General features: G+C 53.2%; 7 protein-coding genes across 7 annotated transcripts; 3 read left to right on the top strand and 4 right to left on the bottom strand.

Annotated features, from left to right (window-relative positions):
• Window positions 1-61: 61 nt before the first annotated feature.
• Window positions 62-1,525, top strand: UCRPA7_5122 (putative zinc metallopeptidase protein; the record flags this gene model as incomplete). The annotated part of the gene is made up of 1 exon (XM_007917669.1): window positions 62-1,525. One exon carries the CDS (start codon window positions 62-64, stop codon window positions 1,523-1,525), a length of 1,464 nt encoding a protein of 487 aa, XP_007915860.1.
• A 6,120-nt stretch (window positions 1,526-7,645) lies between these two features.
• UCRPA7_5121 (putative atp-dependent dna helicase recq protein) lies at window positions 7,646-8,848 on the top strand (the record flags this gene model as incomplete). The annotated part of the gene is made up of 1 exon (XM_007917668.1): window positions 7,646-8,848. One exon carries the CDS (start codon window positions 7,646-7,648, stop codon window positions 8,846-8,848), a length of 1,203 nt encoding a protein of 400 aa, XP_007915859.1.
• A 58-nt stretch (window positions 8,849-8,906) lies between these two features.
• UCRPA7_5120 (putative cruciform cutting endonuclease mitochondrial protein) lies at window positions 8,907-9,362 on the bottom strand (the record flags this gene model as incomplete). Its single annotated transcript, XM_007917667.1, has 1 exon — window positions 8,907-9,362. One exon carries the CDS (start codon window positions 9,360-9,362, stop codon window positions 8,907-8,909), a length of 456 nt encoding a protein of 151 aa, XP_007915858.1.
• A 1,405-nt stretch (window positions 9,363-10,767) lies between these two features.
• UCRPA7_5119 (putative glutathione reductase protein) lies at window positions 10,768-12,236 on the top strand (the record flags this gene model as incomplete). Its single annotated transcript, XM_007917666.1, has 2 exons — window positions 10,768-10,916; window positions 10,979-12,236. The coding sequence occupies 2 exons, from the start codon at window positions 10,768-10,770 to the stop codon at window positions 12,234-12,236; spliced, it is 1,407 nt and encodes a 468-aa protein (XP_007915857.1).
• A 183-nt stretch (window positions 12,237-12,419) lies between these two features.
• On the bottom strand, window positions 12,420-13,499 carry UCRPA7_5118 (putative 3 exoribonuclease family protein; the record flags this gene model as incomplete). Its single annotated transcript, XM_007917665.1, has 5 exons — window positions 12,420-12,476; window positions 12,585-13,023; window positions 13,083-13,229; window positions 13,281-13,422; window positions 13,472-13,499. The coding sequence occupies 5 exons, from the start codon at window positions 13,497-13,499 to the stop codon at window positions 12,420-12,422; spliced, it is 813 nt and encodes a 270-aa protein (XP_007915856.1).
• A 1,318-nt stretch (window positions 13,500-14,817) lies between these two features.
• On the bottom strand, window positions 14,818-16,481 carry UCRPA7_5117 (putative psp1 domain-containing protein; the record flags this gene model as incomplete). Its single annotated transcript, XM_007917664.1, has 4 exons — window positions 14,818-14,932; window positions 15,306-15,407; window positions 15,457-16,132; window positions 16,190-16,481. The coding sequence occupies 4 exons, from the start codon at window positions 16,479-16,481 to the stop codon at window positions 14,818-14,820; spliced, it is 1,185 nt and encodes a 394-aa protein (XP_007915855.1).
• A 6,182-nt stretch (window positions 16,482-22,663) lies between these two features.
• On the bottom strand, window positions 22,664-23,294 carry UCRPA7_5116 (putative hira-interacting protein 5 protein; the record flags this gene model as incomplete). The annotated part of the gene is made up of 2 exons (XM_007917663.1): window positions 22,664-22,819; window positions 22,878-23,294. The coding sequence occupies 2 exons, from the start codon at window positions 23,292-23,294 to the stop codon at window positions 22,664-22,666; spliced, it is 573 nt and encodes a 190-aa protein (XP_007915854.1).
• Between the last annotated feature and the right edge of the window lie 1,995 nt (window positions 23,295-25,289).

The raw sequence follows: 25,289 nt of genomic DNA, 5'->3' as shown, positions 1-25,289 counted from the left end.
TCTATGGCATGGCTATGAAGAGCTCCATAGGTGTTTGGAAGCTAGGCCCCGTCTCTCTTCCATGCCATTATGCATCATGGCAGCCTCTATGAATACCGATGGCACGAAGCTGGAGAAAGTCTGCTTTCCCCTCCACGAAGATCCGGCGGCGAAGTGGGATGTCAAAATCGAGGGCGGTTGTGCAAGCTTCACCAATGCGTCCACTGCGAATCATGCCTCTGGGCTAATACTCCCACCTTTATGTCACCCTCATATCCATCTAGATAAGGCGTACATCCTGACAGGCAACAACAACCAGCCAAACCAAAGCGGATGGCCCGACTACTCTGATCTCTTGCCAACAACTGGATCCTTCAGCGAGGCTTTGCAAAACACCACCGAGGCAAAGAACCGCTACACTCGAGAGGACCTCCAGCTGAGAGGGAACCAGCTCATTGCCAGCTGCGTGAAACATGGCGTCACCTCGATGCGCGCCTTTGCTGAGGTCGACCATGTTACGCAGTCTCTTGCCTTGAGCGAGGCTATACGGCTAAAACGTGAATGGGATCATCTGATGGATGTCCAGATTTGTGCTTTTGCTCAAGATCCCTTATTCTCTACTGAACACGGCGAGCGTAACCGACAAGAGATATCACAGGTCTTGACCTCGCAGCTGAGGGAGAATATTGGTGCTATAGGCACGACACCTTATGTCGAGGACAGCCGGGAAGCGGCCTTGCAAAATATCGAATTCGCCATCGACTCGGCCCTCACTCACAGAATGCATTTGGACTTCCATCTAGACTACAACCTGAAGGAGCCATCGGGCGACCAGGCGCCGCTGATATACGACGTTATTGAGAAACTCAAGGAGCACGACTGGCTGAAGAATGCAGACCCGAACAGGACCATCGTCCTGGGCCACTGCACTCAACTCACGCAGCTGAGCAACGCCGAAATGTCCCGGCTGGCCGAGCTGATCACCGGCAGCAAGCTCCCAATCCACTTCGTGGGACTGCCGACGAGTGACCTCTACATGATGGGCCGACCATCTGCACCGCTCACAGACGCCTCAGCGTCCTCGCAGAATCGGCCGCGCGGGACCTTGAACGTCCCGTCGCTGATCAAAGACCACGGACTGAACGCCTGCCTGGGCGTCAACAACGTCGGCAACGCCTTCACCCCCTACGGCACCGGCGACCCCCTGCAGCTCGCCTCGTGGGGCGTCGGGCTCTACCACGCCGGGACGGTCGAGGATGCCCGGCTGCTGTACGGCTGCGTGAGCTGGCGCGCGAGAGCGGCGATCGGGCTCAGCGACCCGGACGGCGAGGGCGCCGACTACAACGCGCCTTCGGAGACGGGCCGGATGTGGAAGCCCGCGCTGCTCATCCGCAACGAGAGCTCCCACCGGTTCGACACCGCCAACGCGCGCGGCGATGGCGTCCGCCCGTGGGTCGTGCCGGCGCGGCAGCGGCGGAGCATCCAGGACGTGGTGTGGGATCCGCCCGAGACTTCGCTGCGTAGCACCGTGAGGTACAGCTCATAGCGTCCATGCGCGCTGGTCGGCATTCCTTTTGCGGATTCGGGATGGAAGAAAAACCGCTGTGGCTGTGGGCTGTGCAAGCGTGATCTACACGGCATGAAGCGGCAGCATGTGCACCGGGGGGGGCCACAGGTTCGCCACGGCAAGGGCATCGCGATGGTGGGCGAGACGGATTTTCTAGATCCGCATTGCTCTTCGGACGATCTCATGTAGCCTGGATCTGCGAGTGGCTGTGAATGGAGCCCGGATGGCTTCGTCGATGCTGAAGAACCACGCCACTATGATGGTTAGCCAGGACGGCATGGCTGGACATTCATCTGTCTGCAACCGTTTCCCGCTTAGTAGACACTTGAAACGAAATGCACCAGCCCGCGTTCTGCAATTAGCGAATCACACAAGTGAGTCTGAAGGTAGAAAGCCCAGAGGGCGTACACATAGTGGCACGTTCTATAATGTGCAGTTGGTTTGTAGTACAAGATATACATCCACACCACCAAGATGCCAAGTGTATTATAACACAACAGCTTGAATAACGATGCAAGAACGAGCGGCCTCTAGTTGGCTCGATGATCGCGGATCTTTCGCTTCCATTCCATTATACGCTGCTTCTCCCAACGCCGATGCCATGCCAAAAAAAAAAAAAGGAAAAAAAAAGAGAGTGACTATTCACATGTAAACACACACACACACACACAAGACATTATGACATTATTCGAGCATTTGTCTCAAGCCGTTTTCAAAAAGGCCTGCCTTCCGACGTGATAAACCAACAAGGTAAAGAGGAGGTAGTTGATCCAAAAAGGTGATGATGTAGTAGTAGTATAATTATTCGAACTAGAATGCGACTTTGCTGCCATTGTTAAGCCTGAGTGGGAAGGGCCCAAACGGGCCTGAGGGGCTCAGCATCGAATTGGGTGTCATCGTCCCATCCTGAGTTGAAGAGAGACTGCTACTGATCGAGCTCAGACTTGAGGAGCCCGTTGTAGTCGACATAGTTCCTGAACGGGAGGGCATGTGAAGACCGCCCATAGAGATCAGCGCGTCGGCTCGTTCGAAAACATTGCCATTGAAGGCTCCTGCAAACGATGCGCTCTGCGGTGTAGACGGTACAGTAGCCTGCACCGCAGGTCCAAGTGCTGCGCTCTGCGGCGTCATGGGCAACTGTACGGTGTTGCTGGCTCCGTGCCCGAATGGGCCGTTGTTGGAGGATGGTACTGCGGAAGGCCGCATGTAGTAGTACGACCATGGTGATGAAAGAATGAGATCCCTGGTCTCCTTCATGCTCTGCTGAATGGGACGGAGTCTGGCTCTCGTATCCAGTGGCAGTTCCACCATGTTCATGGAATCCTTGATTTTATGGGCAAGTTCTGCCCACGAGTCAATGAAATTTGTACAGAGACTCCAGAATGACATCTGAGTCCTGATGCCTGGTTCCTTGAGCTTGATCAATGACAGCCTTCCTTTGAGCATCTCGGTTTGTTGGATGGCTGCAGTGCACTTAGCAACTAAAGCCTGCCAAGACTGTACCACTTGAGGTTGAACCCTGCGTTGCATTGAATTCCTCATGCCCATTGTAAATTGGCTGTTGAAATTGGGCAGCGTACGCATGACCAATTCGGATGATTTCTGAAGAGAGAGATATATTCTCTCAAACATGCGATCCTCTTCTGTGAATTCCCCTGAAATGCCACGACCGTCAGCGGAGGTAAAGGATTCACCAGAGCGAGGTGTTGCTGAGGTGATAGTGGCAGTTCGACCTGTGCCGTGGATGTATGCCATGGGTATTGAAACGTCTGTCGCAACCCGTAGATTGCTCGGGTTGTGTACGATGCTCCCATTGCGACTTCTGCCGTTCTGGTACAGACGTTCCACAGTTGGAGTAACCGAGTTCTCTCGAGAGTGAGGCCGAATGGTATCCCCAAGTGCGGCTCTGCTGGCGGCTCTGCGGTATCCTGCCTCTGGGGAAGGATTAGTAGCAGTGACCCGCAACTCCATAATACTATTATAGAGCTGCATTAACAGTGTCCGTATGTAGCGGGGATCTCCGTTGTCGATGAACATATCGACATTACTCGCCAATAATGAACAGACATGTGCGTAGGCGTTGACTAGGGTGATGCAAGCTCTCTGTACATTTTCGTTCTCCTTCTGACCATGATCATCGCTCTCCACGGTCGGGTCGTGCTTCTGAATCTCTTGTTCGAGCTCCTCGACATGCACATTGGTGTTATAGAACACGATTTCCAGGCTCGATCGCTTCGATGTGCCATCACTAGCAAGGCTCATCAACATCTGAATCATAGGGTGAATTTGAAACACTGAGTAGAGAATGCCCTTGGCTGCTTCCAGAACAGGATCGTAGAATTTCGATTCGCGTCGGCGCTCTGGTAGGACCGACATTCTGCGCACATAAATGGGGCGTTGTAGAAATTGCTCTGCAGGGCTCGCTGGACTCTTCGCAGCTATATTAACTCCGTTTCCGCCTTGCATGGCGGATCCGTGGCTTAGTCCTCTGTAGTGGCTGAACCTATTGTTCACTTGGGTCTCGTCGAGGGTACCGAGCTCCTGAGTCTTTTTTGAAACGACCCCAAGCCTTCGTCGTTGCTCGCCTGGTCGGTCTGCGCGGGAGGCTTGAAGCAGGGTCTCAGAGTTACTTCGGACGCGTTCGTTTACGTTGCCGATTGTCAAGGGCATCACACTAGGACGCCTCTGTGCTGGATTTTGTTGAGATAGGCCCCGATAATGAGAGCGTGTTGGAATTGGAGGTGGTCGCGATAAATTTGGGGAGCGGAGATCTGGGAGTTCGGTCCCGTTGACGCTGACTTTGATGGGGAAACGGCCACTGGCAACACGCTTTATCGGTGGCATTCGAGGTGTTTCCGTGCCCTCGGATGATTCGTCCCCTGCAGCATCAGCTTCTGTCCGATCACTCTGAGCCCTTTGCTTCAGGAATTTCTTGATATGCGCCGTCACCGTGACCTCAGCTACTTCGCTCTCCTTCAGAAAACCCTCATTTGGCGGGCTATTGGCTTGGACTTGTAGCACCTCCTTTGGCGGAAACACGAGAGGATTGCCCTCCAATTTAATCATCTGCAGTGATACCATATCAGCAAGACATAGCGGCAGCTCCCTGATTTGATTCTTTTGGACCGCGAAGACTTTCAGCGACGTCAACTTGACAATTTCTGGAGGGAGGACTCGAAGCTGGTTCCTTCCGAGGTCGAGAATCTCAAGAGACTTGAGGTCACATAGCTAAAGGACTGTTAGTTTTGATTTTCGCGAAGCATTACAAGCTCGTGCATACAGGTAGAGGAAAGTCAGTGATACGGTTATTCCTGACATTGAGATAACGCAACGACGTGCATTCCGAGAATCTAGCAGGGAATGCGGTGAGCTTGTTGTGGGAGAGAGCGAGTCTGCAAGATGGGAAGTCCTATGTCAGCCAGTGATCCACAGCATGTCTACAATCGTAACGAACCTCTCAAGCTGATCTTTGATTATATCTACAACTTCATCCGGAAGCTTTTGTATGTTCTTGTGACTCAAATTCACGGTCACGCCGGGCTTGAGATCGCTACTGACGCCACTTGCTTCAGCGGCCTGTGTTTCATTCTCATCCAGAGCTTTTCTCATTGCATCGCGGGCGAGAGCGATGACTTGGCTCGGGCCGATTTGGGCGGACGTGGTAAGAGACCCGTTCGACGGTGTATTTCGAAGCGTTGGTATTGGGGGCGGCGGTGGTATAGACACGGCCGGTGCGATAACGGCAGCCCGTCTTCCCTGTGCTGGGTTCCCTGGCAGGCCGAATCGCTCTGCCGGGGGCGGTTGATTCTGTTGCCCGAAGGGCGGACCAGGAGGCCGTTCCATCATTGATGTGGTCATAGATGTGGTTGTGACGGGATTCTTCGAGGACAGGAGATCGACGATGCTGTACGAGCGTTGCAGGTCAGGGATGGCGGGTGTCTGACTGATGAAAGGGCGATTCGTCGATGGAGTAAACCAATGATTTGGTCGAATTGGGATCGGGTAGGACAGCTAAAGCTGGGGTGATGAAGCACACGAGAGCATGGTTGCAAGGTCCGAAACGGCTTGGAGTATCGATGGGAGGAGAGGTGAAAGCAGCGCAGGGTCGCAAGCAGACTATCGGCCAGCCAGAATGCTGCCAACGAGAAGGCGTTGGAGGTGGAGAGATATCTGGAGGAGAAAGGTGGAGGAGGAACGACGTGGGATGACCGAGACTGGCTGGCACCAAGCGTGGATGTTGTACTGTAGCAATGCAGTCCGACTGGGTTGATTCGTGACTGACTGACTGACTGACTGACTGACTGACTGACTGATTGAATGAGTGAATGACTTGACTGACAGTTTTGTGTTGGCAGTCAGGCCTCCTTGTCTTTCGAAGACGGTTACCTATCTGTCTGTCGGTGCCCTGCCAGAGTGAGTGCAATGGTGTGCTGGCCCAGACTGGACTGGGCTGGACTGGGACCAGAAGGCAGGGAACCCGATCAGAAATTCTTCTTTGTGAGCGGGAAAGGGGGTGGGCAAGCGTGGGACGTGTGGACACGGCGTCTGCTGCGTTGACCCCGGGGGTGTTCTCGGGTAGAACAACACGTCAAGCCCGACAAAGGGATCGCTGAGAAAAAGCGCCTTTCTCGTTTCCGCTGGGGGTGGCCAGATTGTCCAATGCAGGGGTGCATATATAAGTCGCCCAGGACGCCCCGCTTGCCTCCCTCTGGGGGGGTTCTGTTAGCGCGCCGCACCAGCAGCAGGCATGCAAGGCACAGGCACCGCTGGGTGCTGCTCTCGTCGCAGATTGCACCCTGTCGCCGCCACAGAGGGCCGTGCTGATTGGCTGCCCATCGCTATACGCTTCGTGAAACGAAACTTCGACGCTCACAGGAGGTCGGATCACAGGGTGTCATTTGTTTCTAATCATGGCCACCGGGGGTTCCCATTATCACTGCTAGAGTTCCTCCACCGCAACAGTTGTTTCTGCTAGGTTTAGGTTATAAGCTTGTTGTAGGTAGGCAAGCCCGTGTGATTTTCTCAGGTGAGGAGTCTACATCATCCGGCTCAACACAGGCTGTCTCCGTCGGTTCGATATTGGGGACGGAGCCTTTTAGGGGTCTGCAACGGCTCTTTGAGGAATGAAATCCACAAGGATCTTGTCGTACCGGAAAAGAAATATAAGCAGGAGGCGAAGCAACAGGATGAGGGAAACCCGTAGAATAGAAGCCATTGCGCTATGTTCCAGGATTCAAGTCTCTGGCAGTCAAAATATAGTAACATTGCTATCAAGCTTCCTTGCCGGCCACGTTTTGCCCTCGCCCAGGAGCCCCAAAGCCCAGCAGTGGTGAGGGAGCGCCAGGATTCCGGAACGCCGCCAAGTGCAAAGAATAGTGGGGTTGACGCGCCCCAGCGCCCTCTGTCGAGCCACTGGAACAGGAAGGAGAACGGCGACTGCAGCGCCACTTGAGCTGCCATACTCTTTTTGGCTACTGCATGAAATGGGGACCGCCCGGGTGTCTCTGACAATGAGGCAGGCACGTACAAGACGCGCCTGGAACTGGCAAACCGTGCCACAGTATCCGTATTGCCTAATCGAGAAGGAAGTGGGATGCAGCCTACCTCGTCCTTTCCCACTCTTTTTGCTGAATATCACTGGGCCGAGTCAAAGTTCAAGGTTATTCGAGGTCATCTGAAATCAAGCATTTCATGAAGACAACCCAGTACACGATAACATGTTTTGCGGAAGCAACAAGGAATCAAAATCTCTGGAGTGTGTACGGCCCGTGTGATCACGGATTATTCTCCCCTGCTCACTTCAATATTGCACCATGCCTTCTCTCGTGAGGACCAATTCGTATGCCGATCCAGACTTCACTCTAAGACGTCAATTTAACAAGACATCGTTCCGGTCGGTCCACTCATTCAAGCTTCAAGATTCGATCTCCTGACGCAAAGAGCAGCCCTTTCCAGCGAGATATTATCGTTGCGGCTCTAGACCGCAACGATGTTTTTGTCCAGGCGGCCACTTCCTTCGGAAAGAGTCTTTGTTTTCAACTTCCTGCAGTCATTGACCAGGGCATTACCATCGTCATATCACCACTGCTCAGTCTTATGATGAATCAAGTCGAGGCATTGAGAGCAGCGAACGTGGACGCTCGGACGCTGAACAGTAATACGCCTCAGGCAGAGAAGGATCACATCTATCAGGACCTAGCAACGGGCCATCCACGGACGCGTCTCCTATACGTAACGCCAGAGCTATGCTCGGGCGACCACTTCAGGAAACGGTTGCTGCTCGTCTATGAGCAGAGAGAGCTTGCCAGGATCGCGGTTGACGAAGCCCATTGTATCTCGGAGTGGGGCCACGATTTCCGGAAGGACTTCAAGCGGCTGTCGTGGTTCCGCGAGACCTTCCCTGACGTCCCCGTAATGTGCTTGACAGCGACGGCAAATGAACAAGTCAGGAAGGATGTTCTCAACACTTTGGGTCTGGACAAGACGCCAGGCAGGCTGAAAACTTTTACTATGACGGCGTACCGGCCAAATCTTCATCTGGAGATTCGATTTACCAGCGACGAGGCAGACGATCGCTTCGGAGACTTTGTGGGCTGGTTACAGGGAGTCTACGAGCGCCGTCGGTCTGAAGGTCGCAAGGAAGAATTAGAGGCTATGGGCCAGCGTGTAGAAAATGTGCCAGGCATCATCTACACTATCTCGCGAGACGAGTGTGAAGCTCTTGCTGCTGCACTCAGACAAGAAGGCATAGGAGCTCGTCCATTCCATGCAAAATTGGCGAAAGAAACCAAGGAAGAGACCTTGGGAAGATGGATCAACAACGAGCCGGGCTATGATATCATCGTGGCCACGACAGCCTTCGGCATGGGGATCGATAAGGACAACGTTCGCTTTGTCGTCCATTGGCGGCTGCCCAAGTCTTTCGAGGGATACTATCAAGAGGCAGGCCGCGCCGGGCGAGACGGCAATGCAAGCTTCTGCTTCCTTTATTATAGCAGGGAAGATAGGGATCGGATTGCCAACATGATTGCGCGGGAGGTCAAGGACGGAGCAAATCGGGACGCTCGTGCTCGGAGCTTGAAACAGCTGACCGACTACTGCGAAAACACCAGTACTTGCCGGCATGCTATGATTTGCAGGTATTTTGGAGAGACAGAGACCCCAGCATGCGATTATGCGTGTGACTGGCACAAGGATCCCCAGGGCTTGAAGAAAAGGATGGCAAGAGGCTTGGCTAGCGAGGAATTTGTGAGCACCCAAAATGGCATGGGTGCATACGACGGATACTATGACGACCTGTAGTTATATGCCTTACTTCACAATAGGATTGTGAATATTTTACAGTTTTATACAGGGATTCTTATATCTCGTGAAGGTCGATGAAGGCTTCCACCCCATTCTTGAGCATAGAAGCTTTGTTGCCCTCCCACTCCAGGAATGCAACGCCTTGCAGCAGACTATCTGCAAGATCATCGAGCTTCGGAAGTTTTGTTGAGCCCTCAAGCTCTGTTCCGCGAGGTGTATCGGCCAACTTCTTATTCCTGGAAGTCTTCGTCAAGCGGTGCATGTAAGCCTCGGCCATGGCGCGGACCTGCGCGTTCGCCATTTCAATCTCATCTTCCCTCTGAAGCCATCCAGCGAGCAAGTCGATCTTGAGCTTCTTGTTCTCCGCCTTAGTCTTCTTTAACATGTCGGCATGCTGGATCATCCCAGCCCGTGTGAGGAGGTATGGTCCAACTCGACGGGGCTCGACAGGGATGATCTCGCCATCCCACTGCTTCATGCTCCTGAGAGTTGCAAACACTGCATAGAGCATGGCTTCCAAGGTGTTGACGCGGACTGTCCATTCTAGGACAGACGGGCCTCCACCCGAGCGGAAGCGTTGTCGTTCAATGAGCACATGCGTTGGTTTGAGCGGCAGCAACTGATCGCGGACAAGATTTGTTGCGATTCTACTAAGAGAAGCAGGGGTAAAGTCCTCTGCTAGTCCTGAAGGCCCGATATCCTCTTCATTCTTGATAACTCCTTTTCGCGATGCTGTATTAGGTAAGAGGTTCTGCCTCTGCCAAACATGAACGGCTGGGCGTGTCACCACGCCTGACCCTGGTTGGCGTTCATCACGACCATTTTTCGTCCCCTTCCCTTTCGAGGAAGCTGGCACAAGCAGGCTGTAGGCGAGATTCCTGATGCCGAGGTCTATGCTGAGGATCCGCGTGCTCCCCGGGAATGGCTGATATGCTGCAAGCGTGTCTGCAAGGCGCTGCCGCACAATCGATTTTGTGCCCGTCTTGCTTATACCACAGTGAAAGGCCAGCTTCTCCAACTGGGTTAAAGTCAACTTGGGAGGAATCGAGACGGCCATGCGGCGGCTCCGGACACCGTTGGGATTCTATGACCAAAGCACCGGGGGCACCGCCGTTACCGATCCCACTGCTTCCCGAGCCCGGCGGAAGTGCTTGGTGATGCTGCAGTCAGGGCGCGCGCGTCCATGCAGATATCACCATGCTGTAGGTGCTCGCGATTTGGAATTTAAATAGCGTCGATTTGGGAGCTGAACCCCTGTAATAGCCACCTAGGAGCTAGGTAGGGGGTTGTGTTGGATTACCGACTGACATCCAGCCTCGGCCGGGTCGGTCCAGTGGGCTGGCTGGCTGCAGCCAAATTTGGAATCGCCAACAGGCGGGGCAATGGGATCATCCCAGGTAGGCTTGCGACATAGCCGGGAGCTGTAGGTGTGTTGCTTATCTGATTGCTCCTTCCAGCGAGTTCCGACAGACTTTTTTTCTCATTGATTAGTGATGATTCATGTGTCACTGCATTCGGAACTATCAACATCAAGACACTCACGATTAGTCTACTGCAAAGCTTAAATCCTATCCATTCGTTCAGCAGACAATCTAGCGCCTCTATTTGCATTGCATCGGGAGCGCCCTGCGCCTGCAGTCCTGTCATTCCTATCTGCATAGCACTTCGCTGCACCAGCGAATTCGCCGAACCTTCGGGAGCAGCCTCCTGATGACATAGCTGCCATAAAAGGCGTCACAACCCTCCCCCACCTGCATCTACACCCCTTTCTCGACATAGCAGCAGCGGTGCACCGCGCAATATAAATGCGATCTTTTGGTGTCTTTGCAAGAGTATCTCCCGCACTGTCGAACAGCAGAACGGCAACAGCTCGCCTGGCGAACTTCTCGCGACATTTCTCATCCAATCCCGCAACCATGGCACCGATTAGCAAGGAGACCGACTATCTGGTCATTGGCGGCGGCAGTGGAGGCCTTGCCTCTGCGCGCATGGCCAGCTCCAAGTTCGGCACCAAGGCCATGATCGTGGAGGGCAAGAGGTTGGGAGGAACCTGTGTGAATGTTGGGTAAGTTATGAATCCCCTCATACCCCCTCAACCATAACGCAAGGCGCTGACACATCACCCAGCTGTGTACCCAAGAAAATCACCTTCAATGCTGCGTTCATCGCCGAGACGATACACCAGGCCAAGTCGTACGGGTTCAACGTGCAGGAGACGGCGCCCTTCGACTGGTCCACCTTCAAGCAGAAGCGGGACGCCTACATCAAGAGGTTAAACGGCATATATGAGAGGAACCTCTCGAACGACAAGGTCGAGTACGTGCACGGCTGGGCGAAGCTCCTGAACAAGCACGAGGTCGAGATCACGCTCGACGACGGCTCCAAGGAGGTCGTCCGCGCCAAGAAGATCCTCGTCGCCGTCGGCGGCGAGCCCACGATACCGCCGACCATCGAGGGCTCGGAGCTGGGCACCAACAGCGATGGCTTCTTCGACATCGCCACGCTGCCCAAGAAGGTTGCGATTGTCGGCGCGGGCTACATCGCCGTCGAGTTTGCGGGCATGTTCAATGCGCTTGGCGTCGAGACGCACCTCTTTATCAGACACGAGACCTTCCTGCGGAAATTCGACCCCATGGTTCAGGAGGCCGTGACCGCCGAGTACGAGCGCCTGGGCGTGCACTTGCACAAGAAGTCGACCCAGTCGAAGGTTGAGAAGGACCAGGACGGCAAGCTGACGCTTCACTATAAAGACCAGTCGGGCGAAGGCTCAATATCCGGCGTCGACCACCTGATTTGGGCTATAGGCCGGACGCCGCTGACCAAGGACATTGGCCTAGAGGAGGCAGGCGTCAAGTTGGCAAAGACAGGACACATAGAAGTCGACAAGTACCAAAACACATCCGTGGACAACATCTTTGCTCTCGGCGACGTCACTGGTGAGGTGGAGCTCACCCCCGTAGCCATTGCGGCCGGCCGGAAGCTGGCGCACCGGCTCTTCGGCCCCGAGGAGTTCAAGACTGCTCATCTGGACTACACCAACATCCCCTCAGTCGTCTTTGCGCACCCGGAGGTCGGCTCGATCGGCCTAACAGAGCCGGAGGCTATCGAGAAGTACGGCAAGGACAACGTCAAGGTATACAAGACCAGCTTCACGGCGATGTATTACGCCATGATGGAGCAGGACGAGAAGGGCCCGACCAGGTACAAGCTCGTTACTGTCGGCCCAGAGGAAAAGGTTGTCGGTCTGCACATTCTTGGCCTTGGTAGCGGCGAGATGTTGCAGGGCTTTGGCGTCGCGATCAAGATGGGTGCGACGAAGAAGGACTTCGATAGTGTGGTGGCCATCCATCCGACCAGTGCCGAGGAGTTAGTCACGCTAAGGTGAACGAATTCATTGATGTAGGATCAGCGATGAGAGCATATACTGGTTGGAATAGTGGCATTGCATTCGCAAATAGATAGATGCTTAGTTCGAGCACACAGAGCTCTGCAGCGCCATATGTGAATCTCATCTTGAATTTGAATGTTAATCTTACATGCTCCCTCAAGTTGCTCCTGACTACATGTGTTATGTCTTGTTGATAAAGCAGTATGCCAGCTCCGCAATATTTACGCCATCCTGGCTCTAAAACATCAGATCATGTGTTGCTAAAGCAAGAGAGCCCCTTCCCAGAAGCGCCAGTCCCGATCCGCGGCATGTTTACTTGGAAATTGTCTCCATTAATGCACTCACTGCGCTGAGCTGTGCTGCTACAGTGCGGCCCCAAGTCTCGCCTCCAATGGCTTTTCCACTCTTCTCGAAGATATCAATCGCCATGGTCCCAGTCTCGGGCAGCTGCTCGCGGTCGACCTTAAGCACTTCAAGGTCCGAGTCAAGTGTAATGGCGCAATCAACCAGCTTCTCTCCGTACTGGCGGGCGTAAGAAAGCACCTCCTGGATGGCAGAATTATCTGCCTGCCACATGTCGCCCGGAGGATTGGCCTCCTTGGACACAGATGCCTGGTTCGCCTTGTCGTGATAGTCGAGAATATCGTGGCAGCTCTTGAAGATTTGTTGACCAGCTTTGAAAAGGGGATGACTGAGACGATCCAGAGCCTTATCTCGCTCGTCTTTGGCCAAGCGCTGGCATGCTTCGGCGATGCTCTTGGCTTGCTTTGTGCCTGCAGATTCCCTGCAAAAACGGTCAACCGCATTGTCAAGCATGCCAGTCAAATCTTAGGAATAGCTTACAGCGCGTCCTTCGATTTGTTGAATGTACTGAGCAGTTCTTCACGGATAGCCTTGAGCTCGTTGCTGGCATCCTCCAAATACCCATCCATGTCCCGCTTAGATTTCTCGTTGAATTTCTGTTGAAACTGGGACCAAGTCATCGTTCCGCTAACGCAATCAGTCCGTGTACTCTAGAGTTACAGTCCACATAGAACTGACTTGTATCCCTGGTCGGTGTTGTCCTTGTTGTGGCCATCTGCTCGACTCTCTCGTCGAGGCTCTGCCTTCCTGACTCTCTTCTGCTGGGGGGTCTTAGTCGGAGGGATAAATGCATCGCTATCCCCGGTGCTGTTCTCTTCGGCTATATGCTATCAGAAAACAAGAGCACTTCCGTCCGTATGAAAGCTCACCCTTCGACTTGCGCTTGCGAGGAGACATGGTGACCGCTCGATAGACTGCCGACTGCGTTGAAAAGAGAAAAAAGCCGGACCCCAAAGAGCGAAGGAGAATGGGGATAGAACGTAGGTTAAGCGGATATCTCTCTCCTTCTTACAAGAACAACACACCGATCAATATTGCAATCTGTAATGAGGTTCGAAGAGAATCTGGCAACATACCTGCTCTAAAGGAGGTGTTTCAGGCAGCCATCTAATGGGATCTGGGATCTGGCCCACCAAACAGAGGGCCGTTCCTTCCTCCAAAAGATACATGGGAAGGCACGAGGGACCACAATAAGCTGGGAAGGAATGTGCGATAGTTCTTAATGGTCTGAGTTGCTAGCACCGGACCACCTGTAAGAATAATTAAGAATGCTCTTTCCTTGTCAAGGCAGTTTCCATAGATTCCAAGCCGAGCTAGGTATCTCGGTAGAGTACTGCTTACTCTCCGTTACGATGTTCAGGCTGTTCACGATTGAGATTGAGACCGAAAACACCGATGCATGATAGGGGCATTGCTCACAATTCGACAACATTGCGCTCGTAGTAAGTGGCTTGGGTATCAATCATCAATTCTACTACTACCTCAACATGATTTTTTTTCGAGTAACCTCCAGACAACCTTGAACCAAAGCGATGCATATCATGAAGAGTCTTGTAAGATCGAAATAGCCCCATAGCAATCGTAGTAATAACGTAGGAAAGGGCTTGGTACCGTCAAGGAGTTCCCAAGGCGAAGAAGATGAAAAATAATAATAATAAGTAGAAGCCGTACCCTAACACGAGGAAGAACCTTTTTGTAATACTATCAAATTATACCATGCTCGTGCAAAGCCTTTCTCTGTCTATGACGATCCCCTGGTGAAATTTGAAAAAAATTTGTCTTAGCCGTCCGTCAAAATATCAAAGAAGCAAACGAGAAAACAGAATAGAAATAGAAACAGGACAACAAACTCCGGCATATTAGGCCGGCGTGAGTAGGACCAGCATTGTAGTGGTAGTAGTTGTAGTGGTAGAAGGGGACAGGCCAAAATGCATCGAGAGCCCCTTTCCTTTAATGAAAGCAAAATGCCTGCCAACGCCAAGTACGAGATGGCCGTGGCCGTGTAAAGCTATTCTGACATGTCGTACCCTCATCGCAAGAAGATAAAAGTCATCCGTTTTAGTTGCCTCAAAGTCTGTCTGATCAAATGCAAATGAGTGATTGCTGGTCCCACATGAAGATCCCTGAAAAGGAAATCCCATTATCATAAGCAGTTCGTGCGAGTCGGCGGCGTGGCGGTACCAGACCGGGGTGGAGAGTTTTTTTCATCGCGAGTTCAGTGATAAGCCTTGGAACGAGCCGACCCAGTCGTTCTGTGCTGTAAGGGGTGAGACAGGTTGATCATGTTGTGCACCTCCGGCTTGTCCTCCTGCAAAGCGTCCTCGCATCGGCTGATACTCGTTACTTGGGGGGAACCCAGAAGGATACGAGTCCATAGATTGCATCATGCTTGGAGTGTAGCCGCCTGTATTCGGACGACTTGTATTGCCGAAGGCACCGTAAGGATAGGGGTAGTTCGGCTGCGAATATGGCACGTTTGGTGCAGCCCCTCGCTCGTTACCGAACGGTTGTGTGAATGTTCCCTGAAAGCCGCGACCGGATGAGCCAGTAGCTGAGTAGTTCGGCTGCTGCTCCTGTGGCTGATTTTGCCGGCGCTCGTTGTTTGACGAACCTCGACCAACACCCACAGCTCCAGGCCCAATGCCACTCGGAGCTTGTAAGCCAAGAGTAGGACTTGCGAAAGATGCCGGGTTAATAGCAGACATCCAAATACGAGTCTTATATATCTTGAAGAGGTCGGTTACAAGGGAGTTGAAGTTGATGTAGGAATCGGCGAAGTAGTAGAAGGTCAATTTCTTCCAGTCCCTGGAAAACATCAGTATTCAAGTGTTGGATAAGAGGAATGATCACGTACATCTGAAATTCGGCGTCGAGGATCTCCATGTTGAGTCCATGCTCTTTCACCTTCTGCATGCAGACTCGTTTTGCCTTAGCCTCATTGCCTTCCTTATCCCTCAGAGCATGCACCTCGTGGCTCTGGGCAAGCCGCTTGATGAGCTTTGGTTTCAGTTCGCCCGCATTGGGTTCCTGCATGTGGTGTTGACTTGGAGGTCCCATCCCGCCAACGGCACTGCCGTGCATTCCGTTGGATGCAGCCATGAGTCCAGCACCAGTGCCCTCTTGGGCGGCTGCAGCGTTCTGAGAATACATCATGAGCCACTTGTATTGCTCTTCAGCGTAGTGTTCTTTGAGTTCTTTGGCTTGATTCCAGTCTACGTTGTCCTTGGCTACCGTACCCAAGTCTGTGCCTCGATCTGCTTCCACAATTACAAGATCGCCAGGTTTGACCGTCAAACCGGTTCCCTCTTGGATGTAAAACACGTCGGCACGGGCACATTTGAAGAGAACAATGTGCAGCTTCTGGGATTGCCGTGGCTGAGACATGCCATACATGCTACGGTGGGGTGACGGAGGTCTGTTTGAGAAGGGAGTCTGTAGACCGTATGGTGAGGGATAAGGGTTGCCGTATGCAGATTGCATAAGGGCTTGCTGAGCATTTGAGAGGTTGGCCCCTGGATTGAAGTATGAGGCTAGTGCGAAGATGATTAGTGGTTGACGCCTTTCTGTAATATCGCCGAAGCACTTACCTGGGTTGTTGCCGGAGAACATGCTGCTTTCAGAGTAGCCTGATGGAAGATCTTGAGACAGTTGACCATCTAAATGACCCGGTTCATGGGTGACATGTTCGCCAATAGAGCCGATGGATGGCTGGCGGGTTGGTACATCGGCGAACGAGTGGCGCCTGCTCTGCGGGATGTCGCCCATGCCACCAAATCCAAGAGAGCTCTGCCAGAAGGCTTTCTTGACGTTCTCGAGCTTCCTGTTCTCCACCGTGTACGGCGATCGGAACGGACCCGGACCTGCACCATACTCACTCATCCTCCTTCCAAGAGCTCTCTTTGCCGCCAACTCTGAGGCATCATTCGACTCATCCAGTTCATCGATAGCATAATCTGATTCTTCGGGCACGGATTCCTGAAGACCATAGCCGTTTCCAATACCATAAGCAGCCGCAGTCGATGCCCTTGGACGCAGACGAGAGTTGTGATACTGTTGGTGACGTAACATCGCATTTTCTCGAGCTAGAAGTTCAATGGTCTTGGATTCTGCTGATTGATGTTGACCCCCAGGAGCAGAGCCATTCGTGCTTTCATCGTCATCATCCTCAACCTCCTTGACTTTTCCAAGCATTCCACCATCACTCGACATCTCGCTCAGCATGCTAGGCCGAGATGGTCGATGCTGCAATCCGGAATGCGGAATGGTTCGAGTTCGCCCACCGAGGATTGCAGATGAGCCCATGGACGTGGAAGGGGTGGATGAATCCGGATCTAATTGACCAACAGAGTAGGACTGTGAGCGATAGGTTTTTGGAGTAGGGTGAAGCGGAATGGCAAATGGAATCTGAGAATTCGGACCAGGTTCTCGAGGAGCTGGCGAAGTCTGAGTTGGAACACCTTCACCGCCAAAGAACGAACCCCCAGCGGAACCAGGAGGCATGGCAGAAGTAGGTGACGGTAATACTTCAGCCAGGCGGGATGATGCATCCTTTCGTTCGTTGTTCCAGATGCCAGTGCCCCAGGGGAACGAGCTAGATCCGGCATGAGGCCGACCCATCATGGCTGAGGAAGCCGAATGAGAACCCCACGCTGTGGCTCCTGTGTCTGCCGATGGCGTGCTGGGGTGCGAAGTAGTTGGGGACATGGAGCTGCTGGCGAATGAACCCTTCCTAGGACGGATGGCAGCTTGGGAGGTGTCGTTCAACCACGAAGCACGGCGCACTGGCTTGTGGGGTTGAGTAAGAGGTGGAAGGTGATCTTGGCGTTGAGAGTCGCCTTCGTCGTCTGAGCTTGCCAACGCTTCGGAGTCAGGAGTAGACTGTCGCGCATGAAGCTTGTCAAGAAGGATTGCTTGGTGGTTGCTTGGGGCTGCGGCGGAGTGGTTGCCTTGGCCTGGCTTCGGTTGCAAACCAGGCTTGATGATACCCGAGCTCATCGTCCACACAGCTCTGGGTAGCTAACACGTGAGGTCCCTTAAGAAGCTGTTGTACCGTGGCCAATAGGCAACAAGAGGCAGTCAGCGACGACGTGGCCAAGCTAACAATCTTCTAAGATTGGTTGATTCAATCCCAGAGTTGGTTACAACGGTCGGGGATGAATCGAGTGCAGTATGTAATGAGAGATATTGTTGCTGTGATAAGAGGAAGTGAAGAATAGTCAAGCAGTGAAATGTTGAGTGTCAGTGGCGATTTTGACTAAATCTGGCATGCCTGGTCAGCCTCGCAATACACCCAATTGGCTGCAAAGGTAAGTTATGAATAAAGTCGAGAACTCTCAAATCGAGAAAATGAGCAGGCATGGAGAAGGTGCCAAAAATACTGTTTGAAGAATATTGTATGAGTATATGCTCGTCAGCAGATGAGACAAGGCAGCCCCATCGAAGAGAACATAGCGAGATTCTGCATACAGGAAGATCCACATGGGAGAAGGCGTAAGACAAGAAAGAATATTCAACGTACCGGTCATCAATGGATTAATCTATAAGTAGAAAACCAAGGCGAAGATTCTAGAGGGCGAGGGGGATGTGTTATGTATCCGTCGTGAAAGAAAACGAGACGCCAGGGCACACAAGTGATGGATGGATGAATGAATCAAAAGGTCCCGACGCCGGCGTATTTTTCCAAATCGCCAGTGGGCACAAGGTCTACCGTCCAAACAGTTGAAATAATAGGGAAGAGATATCGTTCAAGGCTCAGTTCCGGCGCATAGGTCGAGTCTGCCAAGAGCCGTCTTTCAAGAGTCCGGAAGTTGGAGCTATTCGCATTCTGCTTGCTGTCGTGTGGGATCCGCGGCAGAATTGCGACGGTGCTATGCGCCCATGACGGAGATGAGATCTGGCGCAGGCAATTGTGCACGGTCGACGACTTGGCCCCTGCCGGAGATGTGATGAGGGCTGGGCGGACTGAGCGACGAAGATTTCGGTGACTCGGTCTGGAACAGAAGGTGAGGTGTTCGTCGCGGATGGCTGAGGGTGAGGACGAGACGGCGACGGCGGACGGAGAGAGGATATGGAGAGGTTCGAGGTCGAGGGAGCGCTTTTGGGCGGGGAGAGAGGGGCCCTAGCCGTTAGCTGGCTGGCCCGCAATTTGACTGGCCCACAGTGGCGCGTGTTCAACAAGTTCGTGCCGGCAGGGGATCTTATTTCCCTAGGCTCACCTCACTGTGCGTGCCGGGCGGCGCTGTAGTACAGTGAGGTCAGGTCAGGTCAGGCCGGTCCACCGTAGGTGGGTAGGTAGGGAGGTAGCTAGGCACAATCCCTCTTCTCTCTTTCTCACTACCCTGCCGTCGTCGACGAAAGACGAAGACGATGGCGATGATCAATGAGACAAGCCCACACCCTCAACTCCAAATGGCTTGGTGATGAGAGTCTACACAGAGAGGAGGGACAAAGGAAGGAAGGAAGGAAGGAAAGAGAGGAGAGAAGAAAGAGGAGTAGAAGAATCAGCGAGTGAAGGGGAGAGATGGAGTGAATGCGAAGACGAGGAGGTCTGCTCTTAGGTGCTGCAAGCCTGCAGGTAGGCGAGGAAATGGTGCGGTGCTGTCGAAGTGTGAGGTTAGGTAGGTAGGGGGCGAGCAAGGTAAGGTATGGGTAGGGTAGATTCCCCAGATCGTAAGCCTACCTCCTACCATACAGTTGCAGGCATTTGCAGTATCGTGTTGTATTGATGGAAGTAGGTATGCACGTGGGTAAGTATGGTGTAGAAGACGAGGAATGGTCTTGGAGAGGCAATACACCACCCTATCTATGTACGAGTAAACGAACAATTGAACAAATGTACGCACGCCTGCCTTCGCTCTCCTTTCTCGTGGCCATCCAGAGAGATGGGAGACAGGCTAGGGCAGTGTAGTGGTTGCGTCTGGTCAATTCAGAGTGGCTCGTCCGGCGATGCCATTCGGTGCCTTCGAGCATCTGGGCTTATTACCTGAGCATAATGGATGTACATGCAGCCTCTCCGCGCGAGACGTTAAGGGGCTACCTGTTTTCCTGATAACCTCTCTTTCTCTCCTGACCTAGCGCGCCACGAGAACCCATTCCCCATCGAATTGCCTCCGCATAAGTCTGGCGGACGCTCCCACCTCCCCGCAGGGTACTGTTCTAACGCATTCCCTCCTCATCAATCAGGGGGCTGCATGCCTGGCCGGGAGCAGCAGTGTGTGCGTATCTGCCTTAGCCTGGGTTGAGTTGTCCGTTTCTGACGCTTTGCAGCTCGTCAAAGGACGGGGCTGGGTGGCCAGAGGAGAATAAAGGGAGCAAGGGTGTGTGAGCGCGACTAAAGCGAGAGCGATCCCCCATCTTACACAGTACAGTACGAGAAGGCTTGCCTTTTGGCCCAAGCCTCCCCTCCCCTCCCCTCCCCTCCCCTACTGCATCCTACCCTACCTTACCTCTACTTTACCTGGCCTTACCTTACTTACCTCATAAAGGTGGTACTTGGGTGCCCTTACTTGGGTAGTATGCACCTCATGATCTGACGAATCAATATCCTCGGCCGGTCCCCCGCAACTAGAGTAAACTTTCTTTGTGAATCTCGATCATACGTCCTCTGCCGTTGGTGGTCGCTGTAGGTCTGGCCAAGGCACGGCACTGGGCGGACGGGCGTCTTGGATCCGCTGTATGGGTGTCGAGGGTGTTGTGCTAGAAATGAAGCGGATAGATGTCAAGTTCCTGGATGCTGAAGCGTGCTCCTGACTTGCTATCAACATGACCGGCTAGAGAGACGGATGGTGGTGCGGATGTCCTGCCCTATGTTATTATTTGCTTCTCCGGGGGCCGGCTTCTGTGCTGAAGAAAGCATTCGTATTCTTTCGGACTCAGGAAAATCGGTCCCATCCACCCTTCCTGTCTCGCGTGAAGCCTCCCATGTGTCCTAGGAGCGGGTTGAGGCTGTCCCGTTCCTCTGGATGTAGTCCGCATCAGTTTCTCAACGCTCTGATGACGGAGGAAGCCGAGCACGTCCATACCTTAGCTACCATAAGCCGGATCGGCCAATCCAGCTACTGTGCTGGCGTGAGAGTATCCAGGCTCCATAGCCGCATCCCTGAACACCCGATCTCACTAATGTAATGCCGGGCTTCTGACGAAAGCCTCGAATCTGTACTCGAAATGACGTCCTTGAGCGGATTCAATTGTGTCCTGCGATGCCTCCAATTGCGCCCTGTTACGACGACTGACGCGAGGCCTGGAGTGACTGAGGGGTACGAACAGCGCCCAGGGAAGACGATGGTCTACAACAAGGTCACGCGCCGATTCTGACTTTCTGTTGCCTTTTGGGTTGCCGCTCCTTGCCTGCGGTGCGCCCCTCTTTTTGCTAAAGTCGCATCTACTGCCCTCTTGGTCCCGTCCGTTTCTGTCTCTCCGGCGTTGTGCCGGTCCATCATGGCAGGTACCTACTCTGCACTTCGGTGTGAGACAGCGAATTGGCAGGGGGCTGATTGAGGCGGCGGTCATCCCTCACCGGCGCCATGTTCGAGCTCCCAGAGGGGAGATCGGCTTCCCCCTGAAGCTCCAACGCCAGGGCATTGACCGCGGTGCTGTGCAGCGTCATGCGGTCCGGAAGGGTTATATGCAAAGTACTTATGCAGATACTTGCATTGCCAAAAGATGGAGAGCATATGCACATCGTGTGAATGCGAGTGCGTGCAGAGCAGCCAGGAAATTAATGCTTGCGGCACTGTGTGTACTGTAATGATGTCCCCTGGAGACTGTCAGTGGGAACCGTCACCTTTCAGAGGGCTTGGGAGCTGGAGGTATCGGAAATGCTGACTTGCAGGAGCTCCCTGGGTGCCATGCTGAGCCCTGCTCCTCCCCGGCTGGCACCAACCGCTCCGTGTGGCAAACTGTATCAGGGGTCCTACTTTACCCCGCTAACTCTGCGCCTTTCCCCGGATTATTGCTGATATTCTCCTCGCCATCTTAGGCCGGCCTTGGCGCCAACAGAACCCTGCTAATGGTGCGCTAAATCTACCAACTAACCACGGCCACGGCTCCTCAGCCCGTCCGCGCTGCTCTTAGGGTAACTAAAGTACCTGGGTAGCAGCTGGTCTCCCATCTGGCGGAGGCCCAGGAGCCGTCGAAACACAGACACCATCGTGCAACGTCTCTTATCGAGTTGAAGGCGCCATGCTCGAACTACTGCAACAAGGCCGCCCAGGTGCTGTCACTGTTCTCCCCTTACCATAGAGAAAAGGATCTAGCGCCGCAGGTTCCGGCAGCCCAAAGCCCATTGTTGCTGCTGATGACGACATACTCAGGGAGTTGATGGGGGTCATCAGATGCTTGTGGCGTTGAATCACAGCCAACGACAACCGTCCGCAACCCACTCACCCCCCTTCCATCAGAGTGGTCAAGGGCTACAGATGCAAAGCGGCACGAGGGCCCTAGAAATGGTAGCCTCTGCTACCCATCCGCACCTGCAGCTTTCTGGTCCTCGTCAAGCCAGGTCAGATTGCGTAAGTAAGCTGGCTCATGGGAACCTCCGCAAATCAATCTCCCAGACCGAGACTATACAGGAGGCAGAACAGCCTGCATGCGCATATGCATGGACATGAATGATTTATCCAGGCCTGCCAGATCAATGTATTTAGACTTGCTGCTGCACTTTCTTACATCGCAAAACGTCATGCCTTGGCTAAGATATGCTGGCTAGAAAATGGATTCTGCCGCGTGATCACTGTCCACAGATTCTCTCATCGCGGCTCGACCAGTCAGTATCGTCGATTTGCCATAGGCTTACGCAGGCAACGTCAACCGGTCCCCGGGAAGCATCCAGGCACTATTACGTAGCACGGCGTCAGGATTTGATTGATTGCTCCGATCTCGAGGATCTCATAAGACATGCCTGAAGCAGTGCTCACAACATCCCGCCAGACTCGGACAATCGAACAATGAATGCGTGGTATCTCTATCTTTATCCGCCATAAGACGTAAACCATCTTGAGGCGTACTCATTACAAAATACTATACAGTAGTGATATACCTTGTAGGTCTAGCGAACTGTGCTCCTAGCCCGCGACTGTATCCAAGCTGCCCTTGCCCACCGTTGTCGGCGGAACAGCACCCTTCTGTTGTCTGAGCTTCTCTTCAAACTTGGCGAACTCTTGTACAGCAATCTCTTCTTCCTGGTCCATCACCTGTATGACGCCCTTGACCTCCTCGATCTATAACCCGGTCAGCATTTCACTTCATTGCTTACTCTGACTTCGGTAAAAGACTTACATAATGCATCAGCATGCCCTCAATGCCATTCTTCAACGTGACAGTACTTGAGTCGCAAGTCCGGCAGGCTCCTCGCAACTTCAAGAGAACATTGCCATCTTCGAACCCGCGGAACTCGATGTCTCCGCCATCTTCCTGGATGGCTGGCCGGATTCTGGTCTCCAGCAGTTCCTTGATCATACCCACAACCTCGCTGTCGTCCTCATTGTAAGCAAGGCTGTCTTCCTCGGCAGCCTCCTGCCCTTCGTCTCCTTCCTTCTTCTCTTGTACATTGACGATCGTCTGCCCAGACGTGATAGTCTCGGTGATGAGCGCAAAGATCTCAGGTCGGATGTGTGCCCAGTTCGCATCCGCAGCCTTTGTGACTGTTATGAAATCCGCCCCGTAGAACACTGACGTGACACCATCAATGTTCATTAGCTGAGCTGCTAGGGGCGATGGATATGGCGGCGCGATCGTAGATCTGGGGTTTAGATATTCGATGAACGGCTTCGAGACCTCTGGAGGTAAGATGGGATGGTTCGGCAGGAACTTGAGAGCATCTGGATTCGGCGTGCTCTCCGTTTGTATGAATATTGTGCGCCGTCCGCTGCCTATTGTGCCAGGCGCCCCAGCCCAAAATCGATGCTGCGCGGGCTGTATTCTTGGGCGAGACCCAGCAACAATTGGAGATGGTCGTGAACTGCTGTGAGCTTGCCTCTGCGCCGCTTCGCAGAGTCTCGAGCAAGCGGCGACAGAGCGCGGCCGGCTGCTGCGAGCCAGGAGTGACGCGGAAGTCCTAAACAACTTATTCGTTGCCATCTCGCATACTATTTCTAGTAGTAAGAGGCTGAGGGGAAGTTGCTCGAAGTTTGGAAAGTTGTTTGCTGAAGAACTTTGGTCGAGACTACCGAGAATTTGCCGCCTTTCAGCGGGCTGCTGACAAAATGCGAATTGCTCCGGCGTTTGCGGTGCGGACGCCCCCCCACAATTTGTGCGTCATCTTTTTGACAGCCAATTCGAGCGCATTGCCATAGCCGAGTTCCTCCATACCTTCTGCTTACCAAAACCCAAATGTTATGTACTGCTTCGCAAACCCTGCGCTCAAGTTGAAGATGAATATAGACCCATTGTCCTTGTAAATAGCTGCCTCATCAACCCTCAGGTACATAAGGTGTATCTGCTAAGCTGAACACTTTTTGATATTGCGGTACCGTTAGTTGGGTCAAGCCGCCACACAGCTGCCACTACACGGTCGAAGCTTCCATCGAAAAAATTTAGTGGGTAAAGTTGCCCAGAACCAGCGAATCGATAAAGCTCGATTTTATGTCAGCACTTAGATCGCAGACAGACCCTGATTGGCGTCTCTCGACCTCACATCGTCGCGTTCCTCTCTCTCTTATACCTCGTGGTGTATAGTCGGGCCATGGCGGCACCTACTGAGACGGACGACTTGGTGATAGTTGACGAAGTCGACGGCGCTGCGCAAGAAGGTCCAAAGAAGGATCAAGTAGCACAGCCAGAAGCTGCAAAAGCTGACAACGAAGATATCGAATCGCCTACTCCTCCACCGACCGCAGCCCCGAAACCTCGAGTATGCGTAGTATGCGAGAAGGAAGTGGGCAAATATAAGTGCTCTCGATGCTATATGCCCTAGTACGCTTGCCCTTGACTCCTTGATTTGACGATATACAAAGATGTACTGATGATTCCAAAGTTGCTCGGTAGCTTGCAATAAGAAGCACCTCGAGCATCATCCTCCTGACGCGCCCCGTCCTCCGAAACCGGCACCTCAGCCCGATCCCCGTGAGGCTCTGGAAAAGAAGCGCAAAGCTCATCCATTCAGCGTGCTAGAAGATTCACCAGAGCTGAGAATGCTCTTCAAGAGATATCCTGGTCTGCCCACTCGGCTAGAACGTATTCATTCTGCGACCTTACCACCCAAAAACAATGGCAGCAACGCTCCAAGAGGTCGCCTACCAAGGAATCTGCAGCAGACGGCAGCCTCTCGAAAACCACAGAATTGGACGCATGATACTGGACTGAAGCGAGGAAAAGAAGCCCTGCGGAAGGCGCGAACCGATCCTGGGGAAGATGGTGAGGGTGTGCGAGAATATTGCGAGCTTGTTCTGCACCTCTTATCCAAAGCAGAGCAATCGAACGTCACGGATATGGTGCGGCAGGAGGTCACGGCGGAAGATGTACGGCTCATCGAACAGCTCATAGAAGCAGAAGGACGCTGAGTCTAAATGATCTTGGAAAGGGCAAAGGCCTTTGCCAAAATGCACATCTCCCGGAACGATGACCGGACAATCAAAATCGACACGATATTCCAACTCAATAGCGGCCACGGACTGAACGATAGCCTCGTAGGCGGATGCGCCGAGCGGAATGCTTTGTTAGAGGAGAAGGTTGGACATCATCAATATTCAT

The sequence above is a fragment of the Phaeoacremonium minimum genome (assembly GCF_000392275.1).
Source record: "Phaeoacremonium minimum UCRPA7 unplaced genomic scaffold PA7_03_scaffold_393, whole genome shotgun sequence".
Taxonomy (NCBI): domain Eukaryota; kingdom Fungi; phylum Ascomycota; class Sordariomycetes; order Togniniales; family Togniniaceae; genus Phaeoacremonium; species Phaeoacremonium minimum.
This window is presented reverse-complemented; position numbering and strand designations above follow the sequence as displayed.